Below are 24670 nucleotides of genomic sequence, written 5' to 3'. Positions count from 1 at the left end.
ACAGGACTCACTGGTGACTGCAGAATCTTCTGACTTACCTAAAAAGCTATAACATGAACTGAAATCCCTTCTGCAGAACTGACACGAGAGCAGCCCAGCTCATCTCAGTTTCACTGCCAGCATTACTGAAGTTATTCCAACATTGAAGTTTGTCCCCAACGATGAATATTTCAGTCATGAAAAATAAATACGAGCATCTCTAGAAGTCAAGAATTGTACTTTTTTCCTTTCCGCTATGAAAGGGCACCCTCTATTTGTATTTAACAATTATAGAGGGCCCTGACAGAGAAATTACAAGAATGTAACATCACCAGTCAGTATCCAAGACAAACTACCGATGCCCAGGAGATGAATTTAACCTTACTGCATTCAGTGTTTTATATTTATCTTCCAAGAAGAAAAGGAGTTCTGCTTCATCTTCAAAAATTTAGTCTTAAAATCCCACCCTTTTATAACATAATAGTGGTACGTTGATATTTTGATATCAATTTGAAGCAAGGCCCAATAGTATACGTGGCACGAAATACAGAAAGAACACAAAAACCCTGAGGTAAAATTCTGTGTCTCAGGAAAGGACAAGTACCATCCAAAGTGTCTCTCTAAACGGAGCAAGTGGAAGAGACGTGTCCAGGAACATTCCATGTCTATTACAATATACACCGCAACAAAATAAAGCTTAGTCTTTAAACTATGTTTACAGTAACAGTGCACAGAAGTATTTCATACATTACCTTGGACAACGTGGTTGCTCATTTTGAATTAGAAAACTATTTTTAAGAGTCATATACCTTTGAAGCGTATTGATGACATCTGCCATTTCCTCTCCTCCCATTACAATGAATGAAGGCAAGGTACAACCCAAAAGTTTATACGAAACCTGTGGTCATAAGAAATCATCTTATTTTTAATACTGTTAATACTTACTGCTCTGCTGAGCATTCTGTTGCTCCACAGCACGGAATAAGTAAACAAATCACAAAAACGAACATTAGAATATAATTTTTTTTTTTAATTTTTATAAATAACTTATCTGTTACAAAGACAGTTTACCCAGCTAAATCACAAAACCATCAACTCAAGATATCCAAATTAGGTTTTATTAATAAACAGGTAAAAACTGATTTGTCAATCTTCACATAGAACTGCAGATGAAGCTGAAAAACAAGGCCTCATTTTATAAACAAAATGCATTGAATGCAAGTGCTTTGGGTCTACTGCCTAATTACCTGGGATTGGCATTTTCTTCCCACATAAAAAAATGCAAAGCCTTCAAAACAAAGGCCTTTGTGTATTCACATAGATCACTTGTAAAATTCCTAATGAAAATGTCCACTGGCAAATGTTTACAGTGGGTGACAGTCTACTTTGTCTCTTGCTACATAGTTAGCACTCCCTCCAGCCTCACTTTAAGTGCTGCTACATAATCGTGTGCTGTCTTTCATACATACTGTAATTCCATTTTCTCAATCAGTTATGTACATTCCCGATCATGTGAATATTTTCCTTAAAAAAATAGATCATCAAAAAAAGAGATGCTTGAGGTTGCTTCAGTGTTCAAGTCTGTTTGATTTCTTTTTTCCAGCCTTTATTTCAGTTGTCCTAAATATTGCTATCCTTGTTTTCTATAAATATGAGACTTCACCACAAGTCAGGTTTAGAAACTGGCTGCCAAAACAGGAAAGCATTTAAAGTTCTTGAACAAAGCTGTATGATGCTGCTGCTGTTGATTTGGCACTGTGTGTACTTCCCCAATGAATCTCTCTTCAGGAGTCTGCAAGATACCCAGCAGATGAAGCAAGCTTAAATCGGAAGCTGATCTGTTGGTGGGTTGAAAGTTTCTTAGTTTATTTCCTCACGCCAGACAAAATGCTACCTTGTGTCACCCACCGTAAAACTCAGTGTACAGAGTGAACTATATGCATAACTCTTCCAACTTTTCCTGCACTTTTACCACGCTGCATCTGCAGGTCTTCACAGATCATCAGCATTTACAAGAGCAATGTACAGAATGAGCAGAGGAAAGCTATTTTGTGCATAGTTTCTTATTAATGCTCTTATTTTAAGGCATTGCTTCTCTCAGATAAAAGCTTAAAAAAAAGGGACATGATCGTGCTTAATCACTTAAAGGGAAAAAAAAAAGAAAGTTAACAAAAGGACTATTACACTATACATACAGAAGTACAAGAAAATAATAAAGGTGAAGAAAAGAAATCACTTAAAGCAGGCTCTAGAGCTATGTACAGTAGGAAAAGCTTTGGGGTATTTCACTGTGTGTATTGTACAGACAACGCATGCAGTTTTTCCTTTTCATCTTTAGATGTGATTGTACTGATTTCTGGCTTCACAGAGATGTTTTCAGGGAAGACAAGGCAAAGAGTACCACTGGTTTGTGAAGTTCCTCCCTTTATCAAAGGCACTATGTGGCAGCAAACAGTTTAAACAGTTAAACCTTGTTCCTTTTAAATTTCCTCTGTGCATGTAGTGTTTCACTGAAAGCTCTGAAAACAAAAATGCGAGCGCTCTATTCCTTTCCCCTGTCAAAATTCAGTAGTGACATCGGGGCAGAGAAGAGGATGGGCAACACCCAAGCACTGAACACGGTGTGTGTTACTGGGATATGGTAATACTGTACATGGTTTAGGCAGCTGGCAACTGAGTCTTTCAGCAGATTACCTTTCAGCCGATGAATTTCAACTGCCTGTGACACAACACTGAGGCATTACTAGCTCTGTGGGCTGACATTTAACATTACAAAACACCACCTCGTCACGCCTTCAATTTTACAAAATCCTACACATAAATGCTTTTTCTGCCCCCAATGACTGGATAGTTCCTTGTACGTTTGCTGTGGTTTTACAGAAGATAACAGGCCTGTTGGCTCAGAAATGCCTGGGCATTTCACACTGTTCACAGCGATTTAAGGCTGGATGATTTAAAAAAGTACAGGCAGTACAACTCCACTGAGCTCCCTCATCTTCATCTGCGTCTGGAACAGTCTTTGGTGTTTTCACAATGGACCTCTGATCTGTGATATGGAAGAGATAAGATAAACAGTTACTGACCAAGAACAGCATGGAAAGAATTTTGAGATGATGATTTCAATAACTGAGAACAATCTTGTTCTTCCAAAAGCTGCAGTTATGACTAGCAACAGAAGCAGCTTTTAATCATCCCCTTGACTACATCATGACTGTAAGTTAGTCAAATGGTACGACGTGAGCTACACAAAGCTTCAAGCAGCCCCCCTTGGGCTCAAAGCTACTGCATGAGATGAAATTTAGAATCACAGGGAACAAAGATCAGCATAGTGAACATGCAAAAGACTAAGTCTGAAGTCTATGGACAATGATCTGAACTAAGTGCTCTGTAGTCTTTTCATGTATTTAATATTCTGCCTCCAGAATGAATGTCAGCAGCTCTTCCCCAAACCAGAAAGGCAGTCAGATACACTAAAGCTCTGCCCAGTTATAAGACACTTATATTTTTGAATTTCAATACAAATGGAAAACTAATTTTCATTTCCTTCTACAGTAGGTTGGTGGGTGGGAAAAAAGCAACAGCATTTAGATTTATTTACTGTAGAGGGAACTACACAGTTGACAGAACTGATATTTTCTGTACTTTCTGACACTCTTCATGGTCCAACTATAAAAACAGCACATCTTAAAGGACTGTGTGTGGATTTATTTTTGCTCCGTTTTTCATCAGCAGCCTAGATAACAGAGCACTAAAAACAAACTTATAAAACACGAAGAGCAGTACCAGTCTGGAAGAGCTGCACACAAAATAAAGGATAAAAGAAAATTAAACTTAACTAGGCTATTCTGAAAGAGAATTCTCTTCAGAAGAGATTCTGTGGTGAAAGTTGCTGTACGCTACAATGACCATTCATACACTCACACACAATATACAGAAAACTTCCTGCACAGAACAACTGCACAGAAACAGTAGTGGATTAATTACTCCATTTGGTGGTCGTTTTAGATCACACTATGATGCTGTTACAAAATTTCATTCTTTGCTTTACGTAACTCATGAGAGCTAGTTATTCTATTTTATGTGATATCCCACTAGGGCAAAAAAAAAAAAAATCACGTGCAAAATTCAAGGGGAAGTATAGTGTCCAAGATTAATAAGTTCCAGAATATTGACAGCGCTATTAGTAACATCCCTCTTTTCTTCATCTACTTAAGACTATTATGTAAATTGTGCAAGCGCAAGGAAATCCTGCAGTCTAAGTAACTGAGTTACTGTAATAAGTAACTTCACCAAGGACAATGACCAAAACCATTCCTCACCAAGGACAATGACAAAGTAATCTGGAGTTTCACTCCTGTATCTTACGTTCATTTCTAAAAGACGGATGTTTCCATTTAACTATCTTGCAACTATTAGCCATCTTTAAGCACATCTCATCTAATACACTTCTCTTTCCTGAATGTATGAATGGCTAAAACTGTATGCTTTTGAAGAAATCATCTATTTCACAGTCAATATTTAATCCAGAATCACAAGAAAAAACTTAGTACTAGATGCAAACCAGACATTAGCATAAAAAACAAATTTTACTAATACAATACCTTTGGGTTTTGGTGGCACCGGACCAAGAAATCCAATATTATCATAAAAATTATGAATAGCACTGGGATTAAAATGTGGTCCTAAAAATAATAAAAAAAGAAGAAAATAATGTGCAACTGTTTTTAAAATACACTTGGGTACAAAAGCAAAATTTCTTTTTTTTTTTTTTCCCAGTAGTTATGATTGAGCTTATCTTTTATATCAAGGTGTCAGTGTGGACCTGCATGAGATATCAGTAGCATCAAGAATACACAAACTTACTAAAATATGCAATATAAGAACGTCAGAAACAAAATTCAGGAGTCCACATTTCTACAGCCTGGTTCTTAGCTAACTGCCCAATCTCTTTAAACTATTACTTTCCCCCATTCTTATAAGATTTTATAACTATTAACTGATAACTATTTAACTGCACTTTATTTGTAAATTTTACCTAATTTTCCTAAATTCTAACCGCACTGAAGAGATGTATGACCTATGTATTATGTCCTGTACAGCTTTTTACTTTCTCCTTATCTGCAGGTACAGGTGTCAAAAGGAGAACTCGCACGGCTCATGACTGAGCTGATCAAACATCCTGCCAGTGCTGAAAGCAGAAAGCACCGGTCCCTTCTCTCTCACTGCCTCATTCCTCCTTTGCAGTCTCCCCCTCACACCAGCTGCAGATGTTTCCAGTAATCCCAATTTCTTTCCTTTCACCCCCCTGGGATAGAGTGCAGTATTAGCTCTGTGAAGGGTCTACAGGTAAAGCACAGTAGTGCTCTACGCACTGACAAGAACGGGGAGCAAGGAGAGACGGAGACATTGTGTTGGCAGCAATTGAACTGTCTCAGTTGTCTCAGTTTCTCCCTCATGACCAAAGGCTGTGTCTCTGTAGACAGAGAAAGTTGAAGGAGGAGAGCACAGTGTTACAAAGGTATTTTGTTTGTTAACTAGAGATGCTGAATACAAGACAGAAATGCAAGACAAAGGACATGTAGGTATGACTACATCATTTAGAAAACTTGTCCCCTTTTCTTTGATATTCAAGTGATCAAAGAGCTTTTTTCCCCCAGTATTTTTTAAACAAATGGCATCACAATTCTCTCTTCGGAGAGAATTAAGAGATAGGAACAACCACAGGATTAGGAAAATCATATAGCTGACAGAACAAAAGGCTTAGAACACAGTTACTTTCATAGTTCCACTTAAATTAACATTATTTTGCAAACAGCGCATATACTGATAACACAGTGCATGTATTTTTAACACAGCCACTTCTGATACATGCAGACAGTGAAAGGAGAAAGTAAAATTAACATTGACACTTGTTGACGTACTAAGAACATACTGTACCTCTTGCTTGAAAAAGATCAATCTCTTTGGTTAGGCAATCTATGTCTATCTGCAGCTGTCTGTTACAACTTCTTAACTGTTGCATTTCTTCCAGCTGAAAAAATAAATCTGCTTGTTAGACTAAGTGCCCCCATCTTATTATCAGTTATCATTCACACATAGGTAGATAGTCATTTTACAAGTGAAGATAAAAGAATTTTCCCTTATTGTTTCATTTGTCCAAGCATAAGCTTTGACAAAGCTTTCAGACCCACTGAACTCTCCTCTCATCAGACTTCAGAGCTGACTGAACAAACTCCAGATTGTGGTTAGAACACAGCCAATGGTCCACCAGATCAATGGCTATCTGGACTGAAAACTGGTGCATTATCAGTTTTCTTTTGAGACTAGTATACACACAAAAATAATACTCTGTGGATAGCCATATGAGCGTTAAGTAATCTAAACCTTTAGGTGACCATTCCTTTAAAAATATCAGGAAGGATCACCAGGTGCAAACCGTTTGTGACTTTGAAAGCAGCAACAACCAGTGAACTGAAAGGTTGATGGCTAAACAATACATGTTTAGTCTCTGCACTACACTGTTCACCTGTTTAATTCTAGGTATGCTACCTACTGCTAGTACATTGTCAATATATGAGCAACTATTCTTTAATTTGCTATAACAGCCCATGCTTGTGGTTTAGGCTCATCGCCTACAGCCGTTTCAACTTACTGATGGAATTTGGGAAACAGAATTCGATCTTTTCAGCCGCCTTCGTGTCAGATTATTCTCCATTTCATTGACCTCTGATTTTAGTTTATCCAACTTTTTCTTTTGAATCTCAAGTTCTCGTTGAAGTCGCTCCATCCTGGCCTTCTGATGTACCAGTAAAGCTGCAATACATAAAGTCCCATTTTATCTACTTTATTATCCCTTCTATGACAACATCAGATAAAGATGAAAGCTAGTATTCCTTTGGGAAAATACAGACAAACATTTCTACAGATTCTTTTTCCATTCTCCTCAAAAGAAAGCCTCTGCCAGAAGAAAAAACACACTGCATTTTGCAAAACACCATAAATCAATCACAGACAAGTAAATACAATGAGAAAGTCATATAACATAACAGAAAATCATGCAAAATGTAGCTGTAATCTGCAAAAGTCTTTTTTTTAATAATCCAGCAAAACTATGAGAATAGCTTTCAGAAGCTAACAAACATTTCCTTGCCTTGTGTTTTGCCTGCTCATGGTAAAAGAGATGGCATGATGTAGACTTCAGAGATAGCTGCATGACAGAGCACTATGGTAGGTAAGAAATGAGATTTTTCATTTTGTTGCTATTTGGATTGGAACACAATCCAGTGTTCTTTTCATAGCAGGAGACATCAAGTGAAACCAAAACAGAAAGTACTACAAGCGATACTGCTGGTAAACATCAGCTATATTTATCATGGAGGCTGGACTGTGAGTTATTTCATCCCTCAACCATTAGCTCAGCTTCTAATTTCTCTTACTGCTTACTATTCATAAATTAAATGGCATACAAAGACTTGATTTAGAGACAACCAAGTTAGCATTTAAACCAAATCTTTTTAAACCCAACGTTGAACAAGCAACTGAATACATACAATTTAAAGAGTTTATTTCATTAAAGATAGGTATACTGCAAAGTATCACCACATGAGCAGACAACGCTGCTCAAAGGAATAGTGCACTTTCAGTACAAGTGAAAGAAGGATTTAATTAAATAAACCTAATCATTTCAACTGCTGCATAGTCATTCATCAAATAAATTATGAAATATAGGTACTTCTATAGCACTTTAGAAATTAATGAGAAATAGCAATAACAAAGTACTAAAAAAGACAGAAATCTTCCTCAGAAACAACCTGTTTAAACAAGACTGGCTGAAATGTGTGGTTTAATGAACCTATATTTCTTAGGTAGCAACAAGGTCAAAGCACTCCTAATTGGTTGGCTAGGTTTCCTGAGCAGTAGCATCATTGAAAAAAAGAGCGTATAAAAAAGATGAAACTTTTCTCATTTTCAGCAGGTAGAACTCCCCTTCACTGCAACTCCTGCCATTTCATTCACACATCATGCTTGGTCTTTCTTCAGAAGGAGGAACTGTGCCAAACTATTTCTGTACAGTTACAGAACCACAAGGCTGCACCCAGACTCAGTCCAGGTTTTTGAGTTACATGTTTAAAAGATAATGAAATGACAGAACTGTAAAGGTTTCTACCTTTTGCTTTTGTTCAATTTAGAATTGTTTATATAAAGACATCTGTTTATTTGTGGTAGCCACTATCCATGCTACAACAGAAGGCGTAGCTATGCTCTTCTGGAGCATAAAAAAACAGTAACCAAAACTCCAAGATGTACATTTTTGTTAAAGACTGGGAATCATCAGGTAAGTCGTCTCAAAAGACAGCCTCCCCAGCTGAACAGCATCTTATGAACAACTGAAGAACTTTTCTTCTATTTATGATCTCCAGGAGCTAGAAAGATAGATGCAATGATAAAGAAAGGAAACTGAAGACTACTTTGCCCCTATTCTTGCAAGGAAACCACAAAGCCTTTTCCAGACTTATTTTTCCACTTTTAGACATCCTCTTCTAATTTCACTGCCTTGATGTTACTGTTGAATCAACTTCTTGAAGGCCAAGTTATTGGTATGTGACCTACAGTAACACAGCTGTGAGCTACCAAGCAGACGTGGAACTCCTCAGATCTATCCAACTACAGATGCAGGCCGTCAGTTAGCAGCAATAATGCTGGATATGGAAGGTGAGAAAGAGCATTATCAGAGTGCCTCCAGGACACACACGCACTCACAAGTATGACCACGAATAAGAGTCACTCTTTGAAGGGCTTTTTTCCCTCTTATAGAGGGAAAGCAAACAACTCATTTCAATATTCTCCAACATCTTTGGTTTAGAAATTCAGCTGTCGTTATGGAATGGCACAGGGTGCAGAAAGAACTGATGGATGCCCACAGCATTTTCATTTTCTCTCCTAGCATCTCTGCAACTATTTTACCATTTTAAGTCCCAATCGACTTTAAACACACTCGTTATAACATTTATATTACTATTAAAGAAAAATAATTATTTGACACTGCAGTGCTAAACATTTTCTATTAAAAATAACTTGGATAAGAAACCGGCAAGACATTGGCTCAAGTGGTGGATGTTATACAGAATTTGGCAATTTTGCATAAATATTAACTTGGCAGCTGTAGAAAAATAATGAGGTGACAAAATCCACCCACCTCCTCAGTACTTACTAATGAAGAGCAGCAAGTAAGCAATCAGCCCCCCCTAGCGTTGATCAGAGAAACTGAAAATGTTAAGAGAAAACTGTAAAGTGTACCTCTGAATTAACTACATAGGGTCATTCCAGCCTAAAGCTTCCTATCAGTAACACTATTTGATAGAGCAAGTTCTCAGCCACAAAACACTTTCTTTCAACAGTAACCACCATTAGCTATGCATTTTAACCAGCAATGAGCAAGAGCTTGCATGCCACGTTTGTAACAATCTGCACACCAGTGGAGGTGACCCACTGCCACTGTCACCAATGTTGAAACCCCACTGTGCTCACACCCACTGTTTGGTTTCCAGAAATGTTCAGGAAGCACTGATGAATGTCAATGGGTGCTATTTTTCCTGTTTGGAGGGATTCAATGAGACATCCTTCGTTTATATATACTTCCATGTCATATGCCAACTTGTCAGACCGCCCCTCTGCTGCCATCCATCACATGGCAACAAAATGCAACGGAATACTGGTGGGAAGGTTCAGTCTCTACTGCCATGCCACCAACATCCACCTCTGGTGTTGTGGGCCAACATAATAGGAGGCATTACTTTCAGAGCAGCCATCACACAGTTCAGGTAATAGCTCTAGTGGAGACGTTTTATGGTCTACTCTTGATAATCCTGTGTTACTTGCAGGAATGAAATTCTACCTGTGCGGACAGCACTGGTACATCACAGTTTACTCTCTATAGGCTAATTGCAATACAAGCCAGAAAGGCTCAGGCTTGCACTTACTTATTCAGACATCGTTAAAAAGAAGCTATTTACTGTAATCACCCTAGTATGAGAAATACAAAGACTTCCTCCTTGTCTCACTGTTAGTGTACCACAATTTGAACAGTTCTGATGACCATTTTTTTCACTGGGTGGAAACAGGATACTTCAGCTTTTTTCAGTTTCTGCATTCTACACTCAGCTGACTGGAAAGAGCAGTTCAGTTCTCTGGCAGATGTGCACTTCAATGTCAAAGGAAACAGTGGCACTTAACCACGAAACAGCTGCAAACCACTGTAATTACAGGAAGCAAGAAACTGTGCAGGACAGGTCACTGCTGAGAGACCAGAGACCCATTCTAACAGGTACCGAATATAACTTGTGTTTGAAGAGGTACATCTGACTGTTTTCTCTAAGCACTTGTGAATTTGAATTTTAAACAAACACCGTTTATGTGTTTCTAACAGAAAAGCTAATCCAGGAACATAGTGATTTCACCCTACTATAGATCTGTGAATTTTCAGACTCAGAATTTCTTGGTCAAATTTGGAGGAAAGTGGAATTCTGGTAATGCAATTACTCTGCATCAATAGATTAGTGAAATTCTTAAGAATGCTGTTTGCGCATATTTTCAAAATCCACATTTGAAACCCTAGGAAATTCCATCATTTACTATGCAATTTCAACAGTTCTGATTTGTTTGTTTCCCCCTTTTCACTTTTTGTTTGTGCTCCACTTAGTGTATATGCCTGATATGCAGAGCCAAATATAAGGCTGTATATTCTCCTATGTCACATGATGCAACTAACTGGAGGCCTTTTGGAGCTGGGGCACAGCTGTATCACTCAAATCTTTTATTTCTGAACATCTGTAAGGCCTGGTTAGGACTTCAAGTTTCTTTCCTGCAGCTTCTGTTTCTTTTGAAAGCTTTAAAAACTTCTAGAAGCAAAAAGGAGAACTGTGCAAAATGTCAAGTTACTAACTAATTTTGCAATCAGTATATTTACATTAAATCACGGTGACAAGATCTGCTAAATAAATGTATATCCACATAAATATCTGTACCTGGTACAAGTCTGTTTACTATGCAACATACCAGCCCCTCTCAAAGTTGAAAGATAAAAATTGCAGAAATGTCAGTCAAAAGCCAAGTAGCAGTGAACTAAGGGACTTAGTTAAAAGGGACTTAAAGTAAACTCACTAGCAGGAAAACATTAAGCTGAAAATTTTATTCCAGGATTAATGTATTTTCTTCATAGCACAGCTGCCTGTCCATTATACAGGCTGGATGCTCTGCAGAGAATAAAGATTTACTAGTAACTGTTTAGCCTCATTATTCAACATAAGACTATGTGCACAGAGAACGTACGTAATACAAAAACACTTCTAAGTACCAAATCTTTAGCGTCTAACCAAATGTCACCTTTTCATCCATAGGGCACTTTACTTAATATATTGAAACGTCAGGTAAGTATATTATTAAAATTATAATTATGCACTAGAATATCTTAACTAATGAGAATTGATACTCCTGTACAGAGAGCTAATATTAAAGTGATTAGCATAAAAATTTGTCTTTGTTTGGCTTTTCAGCATGCTCCTAGTAAGATTTTTTCTAGCATTATTATTACTATAGACTTCACTTGTGGATGGATGCCGTCAGCATTTCCATGAGTAAGTCCACAGGATTTCAAAGTGGAATTCCAAAAAACAAGGAACATACAATTAGCAACTGCTTCTGAAACGTCTGCCGACAGTGACTTTCTTGACATCACCAAGCCAGCTGCAGAGATACAGCTTAGTATTCCAGGCTAACAGAGAATGTCTTAACTACATCAGTTTGATCTGACTATTATCCTACTCCTTTTCACATTGCACAACCTTTAGTTCTGGCAGCAAGTTAAACAAAAATCTGCAGCAGACTTCTACTACCCACAGAGACTTACTGGAGAGAACAGCAGAGGAAACCACAGCAAAAAATCAGAAATGGAATCAAGAAAAAACAGCGGAATGCCTACACACAATATAATTGAAAGAAAGCCCCACAGATAACTTTTGCTCTGAAATGTTTTGATTTCTGGATGTTTGGATTCATGACTTTGTAACTCTGTATGAAAACATAATGATACATCTCGTTTGCATCTTTAAAATCCTCCCTCAACAGAAATCTGGAAAGAAACTTAATCATGGAAAACCAACCTTCCTGTAGGTCATCAATGGGGTTTAGATTTTTCAGATTTACAGAACGAGAACTCGCCACTTTATTCCACGGCGTTAACTGTTACTTACAGATAAACTACCAGGCAGACAAGCCCTGTGCTTCATCAGAGAGCTCCACGGCCAACCACTGCCAGAAGAATAGTACTCTTGACTCCCAATATCTGCCCTCGTTTCTCAATGAGCAGAGAACTCTCTTACAGCTCTATACTGGTTAGACTTGAGCTCTTTATATCCTATGCTACCACTGCCCACCCGAAATCCTTGTCCCAGACTATGCTTCCCTTCTCGAGGATAATTGCTTCATCCTCCCTGTTGACATCAACCTGAAATTCTGATATGTAGGTGTCCTAGTCAAGGACGTATTTTTGTCTGAGAGGAAATCAAAATGATGGAATAATTCTGTCATCATCAAATCCCTCTGCTTTTCAGCAAAGAAGTACAGTGGCAGGCATTACTTGCAGACAGGTCCAACATCTTATGTTCTCTTGTGCTTATGAATCCATTTCACTGGAACAAAGTGAAAGAGATCTCCTTTGACACCAAACCAGCTCTACTTTCCACATTCCTCCTATCCTAAGCCAGGTTCAGTTCTCCCTGCCAAGATACGGAGCATTCTGGGCAGAAATGGAAAAGCTGATGAAAACGCATTTTTTCTCTAATCATAGCCAGAGAAAACGACTCATCCATTTTGGCTAAAATTAAAGTGAGACAAGCACCTAGGTTTCTGCACACTCTTGCTAAGCTAGATGCAGCTCAGAACATGCCCCTCACAATGGAAAGCATCAAGTAATTCAAATCACATTTAGTATGCAAAACAAACAAACAAACAAACAAAAAAACCCCACCCCAAAACACTACCACACCATTAACATAAGAAAAAAACACCTAACCACCTCTAAGTAAAAGATCTAGGTCTAGCAGTACCAAGTAGGTCTTCCAGAAATCAAGGTCACAGCAATAAGTCAAGTCACACACTTCTCAACTTTCAAAAGATTAAATTGTTACCAGAAAATAAAAAATACTGCACGTTGCAGGAGAAATAGAGCAAAATAATGCCAGAATTCCCAAACATTTCTGAATACAGAGAAGTTGGGAAACATGAGTACACTTTATATGAACTACTGAATGAACTACATAAAATGAAGGTATTTCTCCAAAGTCAGCATGGAGACAAAAGCTAAACCAGCCTACATCATGCATCTAATCTAAAAACTATCTGTCTTGGCCTCAGGAACAGCTGGGCTCCACAAAAGCTATGTGCCATCCAAAACTTCTGAATTCTGAGCTTTGCAAGTCTGCCTCAACTTGATAAATTGGATACTGATATCTACCAGCCTGTAGAGACTGTGCAGAAGTCAGGCTCTTACCAACAATACAACTGCATCCAGAAGAAGTGCATAAGCTATAATCACTTTCAATTAACCTTGTTACTAGTGTACCCCAGATGTGCACCATCCTTCCAGTGTCCTAATCAGTGTACTTACACAAAAAGTATAGTCTGAAGAACATTTAGAGTGTTCAAAGAACGAACCAGCTTTTTAATGCTGAATTGTTGCTAAGTCTGAAATGTACCAATAAATGGAAAAGAGAAATAGTTCTTTTTGACAGTCTACCCTGAACACTGCATAAAGATCCTAAGATCCATTCAGCAACTTCATAGAAAAGCCCACAACAGGGTTAATAAGCCATGAGGATGGTAATAAAAGTGAAAAAATATGAAAATGGAAAAAAAAAAAAAGTTTTAAACTGGGTTACCGTATCACATTTAAGTTTTATTCTTCTATTACACTATCGATCCTTTAAAATAACAACCTTTGGTTGTTATTCACATTTTAACAACATAAGAGAAGTATGAAGACTTTCAGCATTTTATTGTCAGGCACCCATTAGGAAACAGAGGCAAACACCTTGTCCCGCTAACTGCTTCAGAAGACTGCTTTTCTTGCTTCTTAAATAACATTCACAAAAAGAAAAAAAATGAAAATTGCATCTAATGGAAACAGTATCTCAACCAATCCAAATGTCTGCCAGTAGACTTTTAACTTTAAATCATTAGGATGAACTCAACAAGCTTAGATGTTTCCTTCAGAACAACATAAAAACGAAGACACTGTGACTCCACTTCATTAAACAGATAACATATCTTCTTAAGACAAATGAGAATTATCTCCAAATATTCAGTGAGATGTCTTTGCCATAAAAAGAAATCTATGACTTGCTTATAAACCTTTTTTTGTTTATTTACGAAATACTCAAGAATGCTAGAGTTGAAGATAACATTAATATCACAAAGGTTTATCAACTGTTTCACGCTCTGTAGTTTACATTCTGAATTGACAATCTGGTTGAAATCTTTACTACTTATATTAAGAATATTACCTTGCGTGTAGGCAGCATCATCAGATCCCATACTCAATTTTCGTGCATCACTGATCCTATCCACATGTGCTAAAACAGGGTCAGTAAGATGCTGGATACCCTCTGGTTCAACATAGTGATCAGGAAGGTTTAGAAGGTTTGTAGGTTCAAAGGTTGGGGAGACTACCCCTGGGGAAACTGCAGGGGGCTTATTTGGAGAAACTGTAATTTTAAAAGTATATTTTGTGTTAGGCTGCGTAACAACCACTCGAGGAGAGGTTGCAGTGGTGCTGTTGCCCACTGCTCGACTCTTGGGTGGATGGTGATGAATAAATGCAGGACCCATGCTTACTTGACCAGACATATTCCTAGAAGTGGCAGATACTCCAGGATTTGTCGATATGAAAAGCGTGGGCTGGTTCCGTACAAGCTGATCATCTCCTGCAGTGGCATTTGCTGAAATGTAGACCTTAGGCTGACCACGTGTGATCACTTCATCAGTATTTGGAGGACTGGCCGATATGTAAACAGTGGGCTGACTTCTACTTAATGTCTGGCTGTTGAGGGAAGAGGGAGTAGTGGAGGTGCGAGGGCCAGTTGAACGCAACTTAGAAGAACTATTTCTCTGTGGTGGTTCAAGTTTGATTTCAATTTGGTTTTTGCGAGGTCCTGTGGATATATTCTGAATGTTGTATTGGCTATGAGCAGAAGATTGTGAGCTACCAGATGAATGAATCATAGGTGCTTGTGGAGTAGTAGGAGAACTGATAGGCATATAGACATGAGAAGTCTGGTGGCCTTGCTGATTTGGCTGCGTTGAGTGTTGCGATGAGGTATGTGGCGTGGTATTGGATGTAGGAAGAGTAGTCCAAGGACTTGGCTGTGAAGGCTGGTAGACTTGCTGAGGATGCATAGGATTAAACTGAGATGCCCAGCCTGCCTGCTGCTGTGTCTGTCGAGCTGTACCACTAGGAGCTGTGATATAAGGCCTAATATAGATAGAATTTCCCTGTGGACTGTTAAGTACAGGAGGAGGTACACCATGTATGTGCAAAGACGTAGGGGTATTGCGGCCAGGCTGAATATTTGGGGCTAAGGTTACCATGATTGGATTGAATCTGGGTGTTTGTTGAGACAAGTTAGATACTCCTTTGCTGCCTAGGTGAAATCCAAGATGTTGCCCTGGATTAGAAGCACTAACTGTATTACCCATTCCAAAGACATTAAATCCTTGCGGAACCTGCGCAGGTGCAGTCTGTGGCTCCTGCTGAAATAGTTCATTGTTGGGCTGCTTGGTTTGAAGGTGTCCATCACTAACGCTGTGAGCTAGAGTCCTACTTCCATTCATTCTTCCATCTCGTCCATGGTGATACACGTTCTGTGACTGCAAATCCAAATTAAGAGATGTCATGTGATTTCGTAGTCCAGGAATCGCAGAATCATCCGAGAAACTTAGGTCTCCTTCACCATAGAGATATTTTGTGCTCTCCTGAGACAGAACTGCACAACAGGCATCCAAATTATTGTTATTCTATAAAAGACAGATGAAAGTTTGACATTACTGATAAAATACTGTTATGGTTAGATAAATACAGGCACAAAACCATCAGTGAAAAGTTAACAACGCAGCATCAAATGGAAAGCTTTAGGTGGTTGGTCAGCATAGCAACTACAAACATACACACAAAGGCCTTGCATGTAAAGCTTACTATTTTGAGAACAGCAACTCAGTCACTGGAATCAAGAACAGAGGTCTGCTGCTGGAGCAATGACAGTGACATCTTGAATCTTGATAAGGCAACTTGGTATAGTATGATACACAGTGATTGAATGCTTTTGCTATTCCCTCTGAATTTAGAACAATCTTCACTAATGACCACATCTCTGCCTCGAGAAGAAAACGACTGAAAGAACAGACTCACAGTACCTTCATGTGTACAGTACTGGTAAACAACTTAAAATCAAATTACTTGTTTACTTAAAAAAAAAAAAACCTTCTGCAAACACTTCAATACCAGCGATGTAGTAATTCCTGCTGAAAATGAAAGCTAAATCGTATGCAGAGAAGAAACATGCAGACCAAAGAAGTTGCACAGGAGCATATGACTTCAGAAGCAATGTAGAAGTTCAGTTTATGCACATACAGCATATGATCACTTTCTTGCAAGTTGAAAATATTAATGCAAACTCAGGGGCCACTTAAACCACTGTTTGAAAAGCTTTTAAATACTTACATTTGTATAAGATTACTTTATAAAACCTGTAATAAAGAAACTTAAAAACCACCACCTAGCTAATTTGCTTTTTTAAGAACATATCAGAAGGAAACTAATTGCTAATCCTAGTTCTATATTTCCACACAATTAATAATACTGTACTCAGATCTCCCTAACTGTTTCCCTACATAAGGGCCTTGCTAAAACAGCCTACATGTGCTGGTGGCATAATTTCAGAACGCTGTGCTCTGCCCGTATTATTTCCTGTACACTCCTCCCTCCAGTCCTCACCTCAATAAATAAGTAAATGCTTTCAGCCAGAAAAGCTCTTGTTAAGGCCCAGATGTTGTAAAAACAAAGTAGGTGTCTAATTCATCCAAACACACCGAACACCAGTTACCAGAAAAAAGAAAAATGATGAAGGAAAATATTGTACATGCCAAGTAGTAATATAGTTAAAGAACATACAAGCAAGAGAAACTGTTCCACGCTACAAGCTTTGCAGCAAGTTATTTTGTTAAACTAGTAGATAGTAGCTCCTTCAGCAAGGTGAGGGCTAAGACAGAGTTGTGCAGACAAAGCAAGACTGTCTCTACCTGAAAAAAATTACTGAAGGAAAAAAAAAGACATAACAGAAGTGGGAGAGGGAGGACAAGCTAAACTCCACCCACAAAACCAAAACTATGTGTTGATACAGGCCAGATGAAGTTCTGAACTCTTAAATAATAACTTAAAAAAAACCAAACAAACAAAAACACACACAAAAACCCCCAAACCAATCCAAACAACAAAAAAGCTTTAAAAAAAATCACAAAATACGGGGTTTCCTAAAGGCCATCTAACTAGCCAGTCACATAAAAGAATTGTTGCAGAAATGTCTTGAGAGAGATGAATGTGGGTCAAATCATTGTACACATAATGGGTGTAGATTGGAATAAGCACAAGAGGACAAAGTAATCAAGTAACGTTAGTAGTGAAGAAAGGAATCAAACTAAGAAAGAACAGTGGGTAAGAAAATACAGTAACAGTAGCCTTGTATTCATTGCAAAGAAGAAAAGGGAGCCAGAAAAGGGACAGGATGCCATAGAAAAACAAGCTAAGAAATCTTAAAGGTTTTGCATGAACTTCAGTGAATGAAAATTATTAACAGAAAGGCCAAAAAATAAAAATAAAAATAAAAAAAATCAAACCAAAAAGGAACAGGCCAGGCTTGCAACGCTCTTACATTCAACTTGAATGCATTTGCTTTGGACATTTTTTTTTTTTTTTTTAAAGACTGCATTCAATCAGTTCCAAAATTACAGTGATGTCAACAAGCAAATTGGAGAATTCAAGGGGGGAAACGGGGGCACATGGAACCCCTGGCATCTTCTGGCTGGCAGAGGCAGAGTTTCAACCGCTTCTAGTTCTTTACAGACCAGAGAACCGGTTGATGGCAGAATTGAGCATATTCCAGCAAAACAATGCCCCTCATCTTAGCTCTGCCCATGTCCCAATTGAGTTTAAAATGTTGGCACCCTGAAAGAGAAAGAAAAAAAAAGAAAGAATAAGAATGTTGGAGGGAAATGAGGAAGCAAGGAGAGGACGCAGACTTGAGGTGCAGGTGGTTATAAAACGCCCCAGACACACAAAAAAAGAACCAAAAGGGACAATGTCCACAGAGAGGGGAAGCTGTGGCAATCCCTTTGAGTGAGAAGGGGAGGCTTGAATGCAGAAAGCTTGCTTTCCAGGAAGAATGGAAGGATGCAAAACTCTTCTGGAATACCCAATGCAGTCAGCCCAAGAAAGCAGTAAGATCGTCAGTGCCCTAGACGATACAGGTTTCCATTTCATGTTAGTTTTTGGTGGTCCTCTGGTTTCAAGATACTAGTATCACTTGGATATTTTAACATTGGGCAAAAGAACAGCACTGGATAGCTTTCCTGCACAATTCATAGTGATCTTAAGAAGCCTAGGTTGTGATAAAAATCTTCTGTCACAATCACTATGAAATGCATAAGTGCTTGAAATCTTTCAGGTTCTCTCCTCTGACATTTTATACTTCCTGTTGTAAAAATAGCTTCACCCTGACATATACTGTGGGGGCAAGGCAAATCACAGCACTTCTTATATAGTACAGTACATTACTACTTATATCTCAGAGCTAAGCTACAGTTATTATATTTACCAGAAATTAATTCCACCATGCTCAGTTGCTACAGGGCACAACTTGGTATGCAGATACTGTTCCAGAAGCACTACAAACACATGTCCAAGTGCTCTCAAATCCCACTGTCCAGTCTTTACCACCAGCTCAAGTACACAATTTCTCAGTTTGAAAAGGTTATATTATTATTATTATTATTTAAAGCATCTTAGAGTAGTGTAGCCAGAAGCTGATTCAGAGAAACCAGAGCTCATGAAATTTCGAACACCAAACTGAGAGGATTTTGTTTTAGAAATCTCAGTTTTGAACAGCCTAGTAACAACACCATCATAAGTAGCTTTAAGGTGTACTGAATTAGTGTAATAATACTGTACATATGGAACATATGCATACATATTTTTTTTTTCTCCTTTAAAAAGGCTTAAAAAAAGCTGACCTAAAAAAAATTCCCTCAAAATCCAACCTCTCATCCCATATCTCTATCAAAGTACAGGATGCACAATATCTTCTCTTCACAGTCTGAAGACTTCTTTTTATGTAAAAAAACAAATCCATTGTATTCAGTAGTATTCAAACACTGCTGAATTTTGAAGAGCCGTGTGCTATCTTTTAAAGAACCAAGAACCAAACATCCGGAAGGTGACAATTCTTGCATTCACTCCTACTTCATCGACCTTACGCAATAAGCAACTCTCTCATTTAAAGAACAAAACTGTATCTCTAGTATAAAAGTTAGATTAGTTCTACAGAGAGCTAATATAAAAAATAGCAGTGAACTATCCTGAGAACAAATACAAGCAGCCTATTGTCTGGTTCAATTTTCCCTACAGCTAAATAATTAAAGAGAAAGGGTTGGGGAAAGCTTGAAATCTCACAAGTCCACTTTCAAATCAAAAACAATTCTCTCAAGAACTGCTGTTTTCACAAATTCTCACTCTATTACAAATGTAGAATTATGATCGAGCCTTGAAAATTCAAACATTAAACTGGCACAATCACACTTCCAAGAGCATAACAGGCATAGCACTACTTGGATGCATGTATGTTGACTATATATATGTCATACGTAAGTATGGACACATGTATTTTACGTATTAAAATACATATAAAAAGAAAACAATCAGCATTCTTTACAGCATAATTCTATCATCAAAGACATGTCATAGCCATAGCCCAGAGGCTACCAGCTTCTGGGAACATACCGTCTATCTTTTCCCCAATCAAATTTTGCATGCTGCTGATCAATGTAAGTATTCACACAATCCTCCATTACCCAGCGTACTCAAAGGCTGAATACTTTAGATAACGATGAAATCCAAACAGCACAGATATTTTGGGATCACAAGAAAATGCAAAGCAAACACACTTAAGCAACACAGTTAAGTAAGCCTAACAGAATTTGTTAGCTGTAGACATTTAGACATTCAGTGCCCTTGCGTCATACTTCCACGAGATTTGGACAGGCAAAATAAACCACCTTCCAAAGTAACTAATGTGATGTTATAGAACAGAAGCAATATAAAATATGGGTGTATGAATGTTCTGACACTGGTAGTAGAGGAAATAGCTGATGCCATGGCAAACTCGTGGAAGGAAGGGATGCCATTCAGAGTGACCTCAACAGACTTGAAAGGTGGGCCCAGGTGAACCTGATGAGGTTCAACACAGCAAAGTGCAAGGTTTTGCACTTGGGCTGGAGGAATCCCAGGCATCCATACAGACTGGAAGGAGCGGTCTTGAAAGCAGCCCTGCAGAGAAGGACCTGGGGGTCTTGATGGATGAAAAGCTTAACATGAGCCAGCAGTGTGCTCTTGCAGCTTGGAAAACAAATGGCATTCTGGGCTCCATCAGAAGAGGGGTGGCCAGCAGGGACAGGGAAGTGATTGTTCCCCTCTACTCTGCTCTTGTGAGACCCTATCTGGAATCCAGGTCTGGAGCCTCCGGTACAAGACAGGGAGCTGTTGGAGAGGGTCCAGAGGAGAGCCACAAAGATGATCAGGGGACTGGAGCACCTCCCCTACGAAGAGAGGCTGAGGGAGCTGGGCTTGTTCAGCCTGGAGAAAAAAAGGCTGTGGGGTGACCTCATTGCAGCCTTTCAGTACCTAAAGGGAGCCTACAAACAGGAGGGAAATCAACTCCTTGAAAGGGTAGACAGCAGGGGGAAATGGTTTTAAGTTGAAGGAGGGAAACTTTAGGTCGGATGTCAGGAGGAAGTTCTTTACAGAGAGAGTGGTGAGGTGCTGGAATAGGCTGCCCCGAAAGGTTGTGGATGCCCCGTCCCTGGAGTGTTTAAGACCAGACTGGATGGGGCCCTGGCCAGCTTGGTCTAGTATTAAATGGGGAGGTTGCATGTGGCAGGGGGGTTGGAGATTCATGATCCTTGTGGTCCCTTCCAACCTGGGCCATTCTGTGATTCTGTGAAACTCCAGACATAGCATTAACAATAGCATCAGACAAATTATTATTTCTGAGATCAAAAGGAATCCACAGATTAGCAGCATGGATTCCAAGGCTACACTAAAACAAACTAAGGCCACCAGGCAGCCAGAGAAGAACTGGGTAGAAACACATCAGCACATCACATCTGTTCAGCTGTCGCACAGCCAACGCCAGGCTGATTGCCTGCTTGATTCTGGTTAATACTAAGAAGACAAAGGACTCAGGTGCATGGGGATTACTACACTCTAAGGCTCCCTGCTGTAGAACATATGTAAGGCCATCAGCACCAGCTCTGCAGGCCAGGTGAGCTGGGACAGAAAAACAGTGGAGCAGGCAAGTGCCCAGTAACGAAATCAAAGTGGAGATCAAGGTGGCAGAATTGCTTCTGTACTTGTGATGCTCGAAGCATACAAAAAAAAATGCGGAGCACTGTCTTAAAAAAGTGCTTGCTGGACTTCGTATCTCTCTTTTGGCCACAATTTATCTTTGGCTCATGAGATGGCCAAAAGGCAACGAATATACTCATTATCAAGACTGCAATCTGCATGCACACTGCTTCACAGGATGGTTTGCTTAGGAGGGGCCAATCCAACACAGCTTCCAATCCAGAATAAACAAATTGGTTGTGTATATTTGTCTCATTCAAAGAAAACAGAAAGAAAAACAACCTGCTTTCAATATAGACACTCACACATGGTTAGTTAACATTTAAAATAAGCATAATCAATTACTCATACAGTTACTAACAGAACACTGACCTGTAACATGCATCTGGATACAACACCTTCAGGTACCTCAGGAAACTTCTGTCGCAGGTCATGTAAAACCTGAATATCAATTTGCTGGCTTCCTTGGGCCATTCGTATATTGCCTGGTCAGGATTGTTTTTCAACAGGCAGTTTTAGGCCTTAGTAAAGGGAGCACTCATCTCTTCTGACCCAGCATTTTCTGAAAGAAGAAGGAAAAATTTATTAAATTTATATTTAAGTTATTTAAATTGATATCTGATTGATTTCTTAAAAAAAAAAAAAAATTAAAAAGATAAATTTATCAAAATATTAAAATTCATTGTTTAGGACCAGCATTTTTATTTCTTTAAAACAAATTCATGCAAAAAAGTTTATAGCATTAGTTCAGCTTTTGAATGTAATTAGCTACATTTTCACAGTTACTGTTTATTACAGAAAATTGGGGCTAGAAGTTCAGTGTTTTGTAAGTTTCAGGATTTAGTAGCAGTAGCCTATTAGTTTCACCTGATGCACTTCAGGAGAAGGGAAGGGAACAACCTTTAACAACTTATTTCCTCAATTAATTTTGTTTCTTTTTTAAAAAAGGAAATTATGAAGAATATACCGTAACCAGTCAGTCACACTTATACAAGATATCTGCCCTGAGCTTACAGCATCCCACATGCTTTTACCAAGAAGAGTTTCCAGCAATTAAGTTTGGAAGAATGAAGAGTTAAGCAAGAGAATGGTATCTCCTGTTTTCTTATAGTCATATTCACTTGTAATATTAGTTTACACATAGCAGTCAACTCCAACATTCATTTAGTTCACAAGTTAACAAACCACCGAAGATGTACATCAATATATTCACTTTTTCCTTCATTTCTCTGCCTGCTTTTCTCTTTTTTTTCCCGTTATGCCTCACATTCAACATGCACCATTTCCCTACTGCTGCCTTAGCCTTCACAGGTGAGCACTACTCCAGTTATCTCCCTACACAACGCGTACGCTGCTACAGGCACCACCTTTTTATGCCTCCATGGGAAATACTCTCACAAATTAAACTGGCTTGGAAACATTTAAATTGTTGCTTCTTCCTTTACACTTTTCGTTAAAAGCATTTCACACAAGGCTAAAGAAATAATTTAAGTCAAATCAAAACAAAGAAGTTCTCACAAAGCAAAGACCATGCTAAAAATCCACAATCCACAAGTAATTTTGCTGTTGATTTCACAAAATTTAGGGTTTGTTTGGTTAGTTTTGGATATATATATATATATTTTTTTTTCAGAATATATAACACTCCTGGGTAATTGACAGACCAGTAACCCCTCCACAGCAGTAGAAGGTCACTTCCAGCCAAAGCCACTTTGTGCTTCTATGATGCTTTCTGCTCACTAACCACTGCCCACAGGTATGTCCTTTCCTGCAGTGCCTCCTTAGTAATTTGCACGACAGATTCTTCTAGGATTTTCTCCCAGTACTACTTTAGACCAATTATTTATCCTGTACTTTGCCCTCATTTGATTCCCACTCTGCTCTTTCTTCACTAGAGAATATTAGGCTAAATTCAAAGACAATGCAAGTTTCTTTTACAGTTAAGATGGGAGCATTTCTTACTTGTCTTTACTTTTAGTCAGTGTCTAGGAACAATAAACGCAATGAGGACCTTCTTCTACTGCAATGCATTCCATGTCTTTATCTTCAGAGACAAAGGCAATTCAATTTGAGATTTAAATACCATAAAATCCACAACAGTCTCCTTATGTATTCACTTATGTCTAGTTTCGTCTACAACAACCTTTGAGCCAAACACTAATATGGGAACTGATTTTTACTAGCTCTTCTGAAGCAGTATCAGAATTTTGAGGTCTTGCTAAGCCCAGAGGAAAAAAAAGCACATTACTTCCAGTTACGAAGAGTAGTAACTATTGAGAAAAATTAAAACATAATACTGTATCCTTAAACATAGCAAACACTCCTTTCTCACTCACATCAGCATTTCCTGTGGAGCTCCCCTTCCTTCTCCCCCTTCATCTGAGCTCATGACTTTCCTCCCTGCCCGCAAGAAACACAAACCCCTATTTAAGCACTCAGAGCACAGCCCTACCAGGCACCTCTACAGGCTCCCTGGATCTTGGCAACGCAAACTCTTGCCAGCAACTCCACCAGCACACTCTCTCTGCAAATGAGTCTACATGCTTGTTTTTCCTGTACCCCTATTCCCTAAAAGGATACTACAGGGGAGTTAGTTAGGAAGCATTAATGCCAGTTCTCTAGTCATTTTTTAGAGCATTAACACTACTTGTGATTCAAGTGTAATCACTGCAGTGCCACAGCTTTTCTTGAGACTGAAAAGATGGGGAAACCTGCAAAGAACTGATGACAAAGCATGAAGCACATGATTCCCAGCATGAATCACAAGACAGGCATAATGCCTTCCAGGACATAAGGCCTGAATCACTCCATTATAGGATTTCTCCAACTCCTGTATTTTTGGTGGTCTGAACTGGTAATATTACCAGTCAATTGGTAATTAGCTCAAACACTTCCAATCGTATCAACAGAATCTAAAATAGCAATGCTTTTCAACAGTCTGCCAGCAATTCAAGATTTTTCTCTGAT

General features: G+C 38.7%; 1 protein-coding gene across 3 annotated transcripts in view; it reads right to left on the bottom strand.

The window, feature by feature from the left end:
* Nucleotides 1-988: 988 nt before the first annotated feature.
* Nucleotides 989-24670, bottom strand: part of TAB2 (TGF-beta activated kinase 1 (MAP3K7) binding protein 2) — a 62223-nt gene continuing 38541 nt past the window's right edge. For 2 of the 3 annotated variants that reach the window (XM_031612144.2, XM_090135574.1), the window contains exons 2-7: nt 22076-22265; nt 14538-16047; nt 6632-6792; nt 5917-6010; nt 4581-4661; nt 989-3025 (exon numbers count right to left, since the gene is read on the bottom strand). In XM_031612144.2, the coding sequence (XP_031468004.1) occupies nt 2880-3025; nt 4581-4661; nt 5917-6010; nt 6632-6792; nt 14538-16047; nt 22076-22177 (2094 nt within the window). In that variant the 5' untranslated portion in view covers nt 22178-22265 and the 3' untranslated portion in view covers nt 989-2879. Of the gene's footprint in view, nt 3026-4580; nt 4662-5916; nt 6011-6631; nt 6793-14537; nt 16048-16225; nt 17912-22075; nt 22266-24670 lie in introns of those variants that run through there. The other variant, XM_090135575.1, reaches the window with a different exon arrangement.

Source organism: Phasianus colchicus, chromosome 2 (assembly GCF_987193195.1).
Source record: "Phasianus colchicus chromosome 2, bPhaCol1.hap1.1, whole genome shotgun sequence".
Lineage (NCBI taxonomy): Eukaryota > Metazoa > Chordata > Aves > Galliformes > Phasianidae > Phasianus > Phasianus colchicus.
The sequence above is the reverse complement of the archived record's forward strand: the minus strand, read 5'-3'. Positions and strand labels throughout refer to the sequence as shown.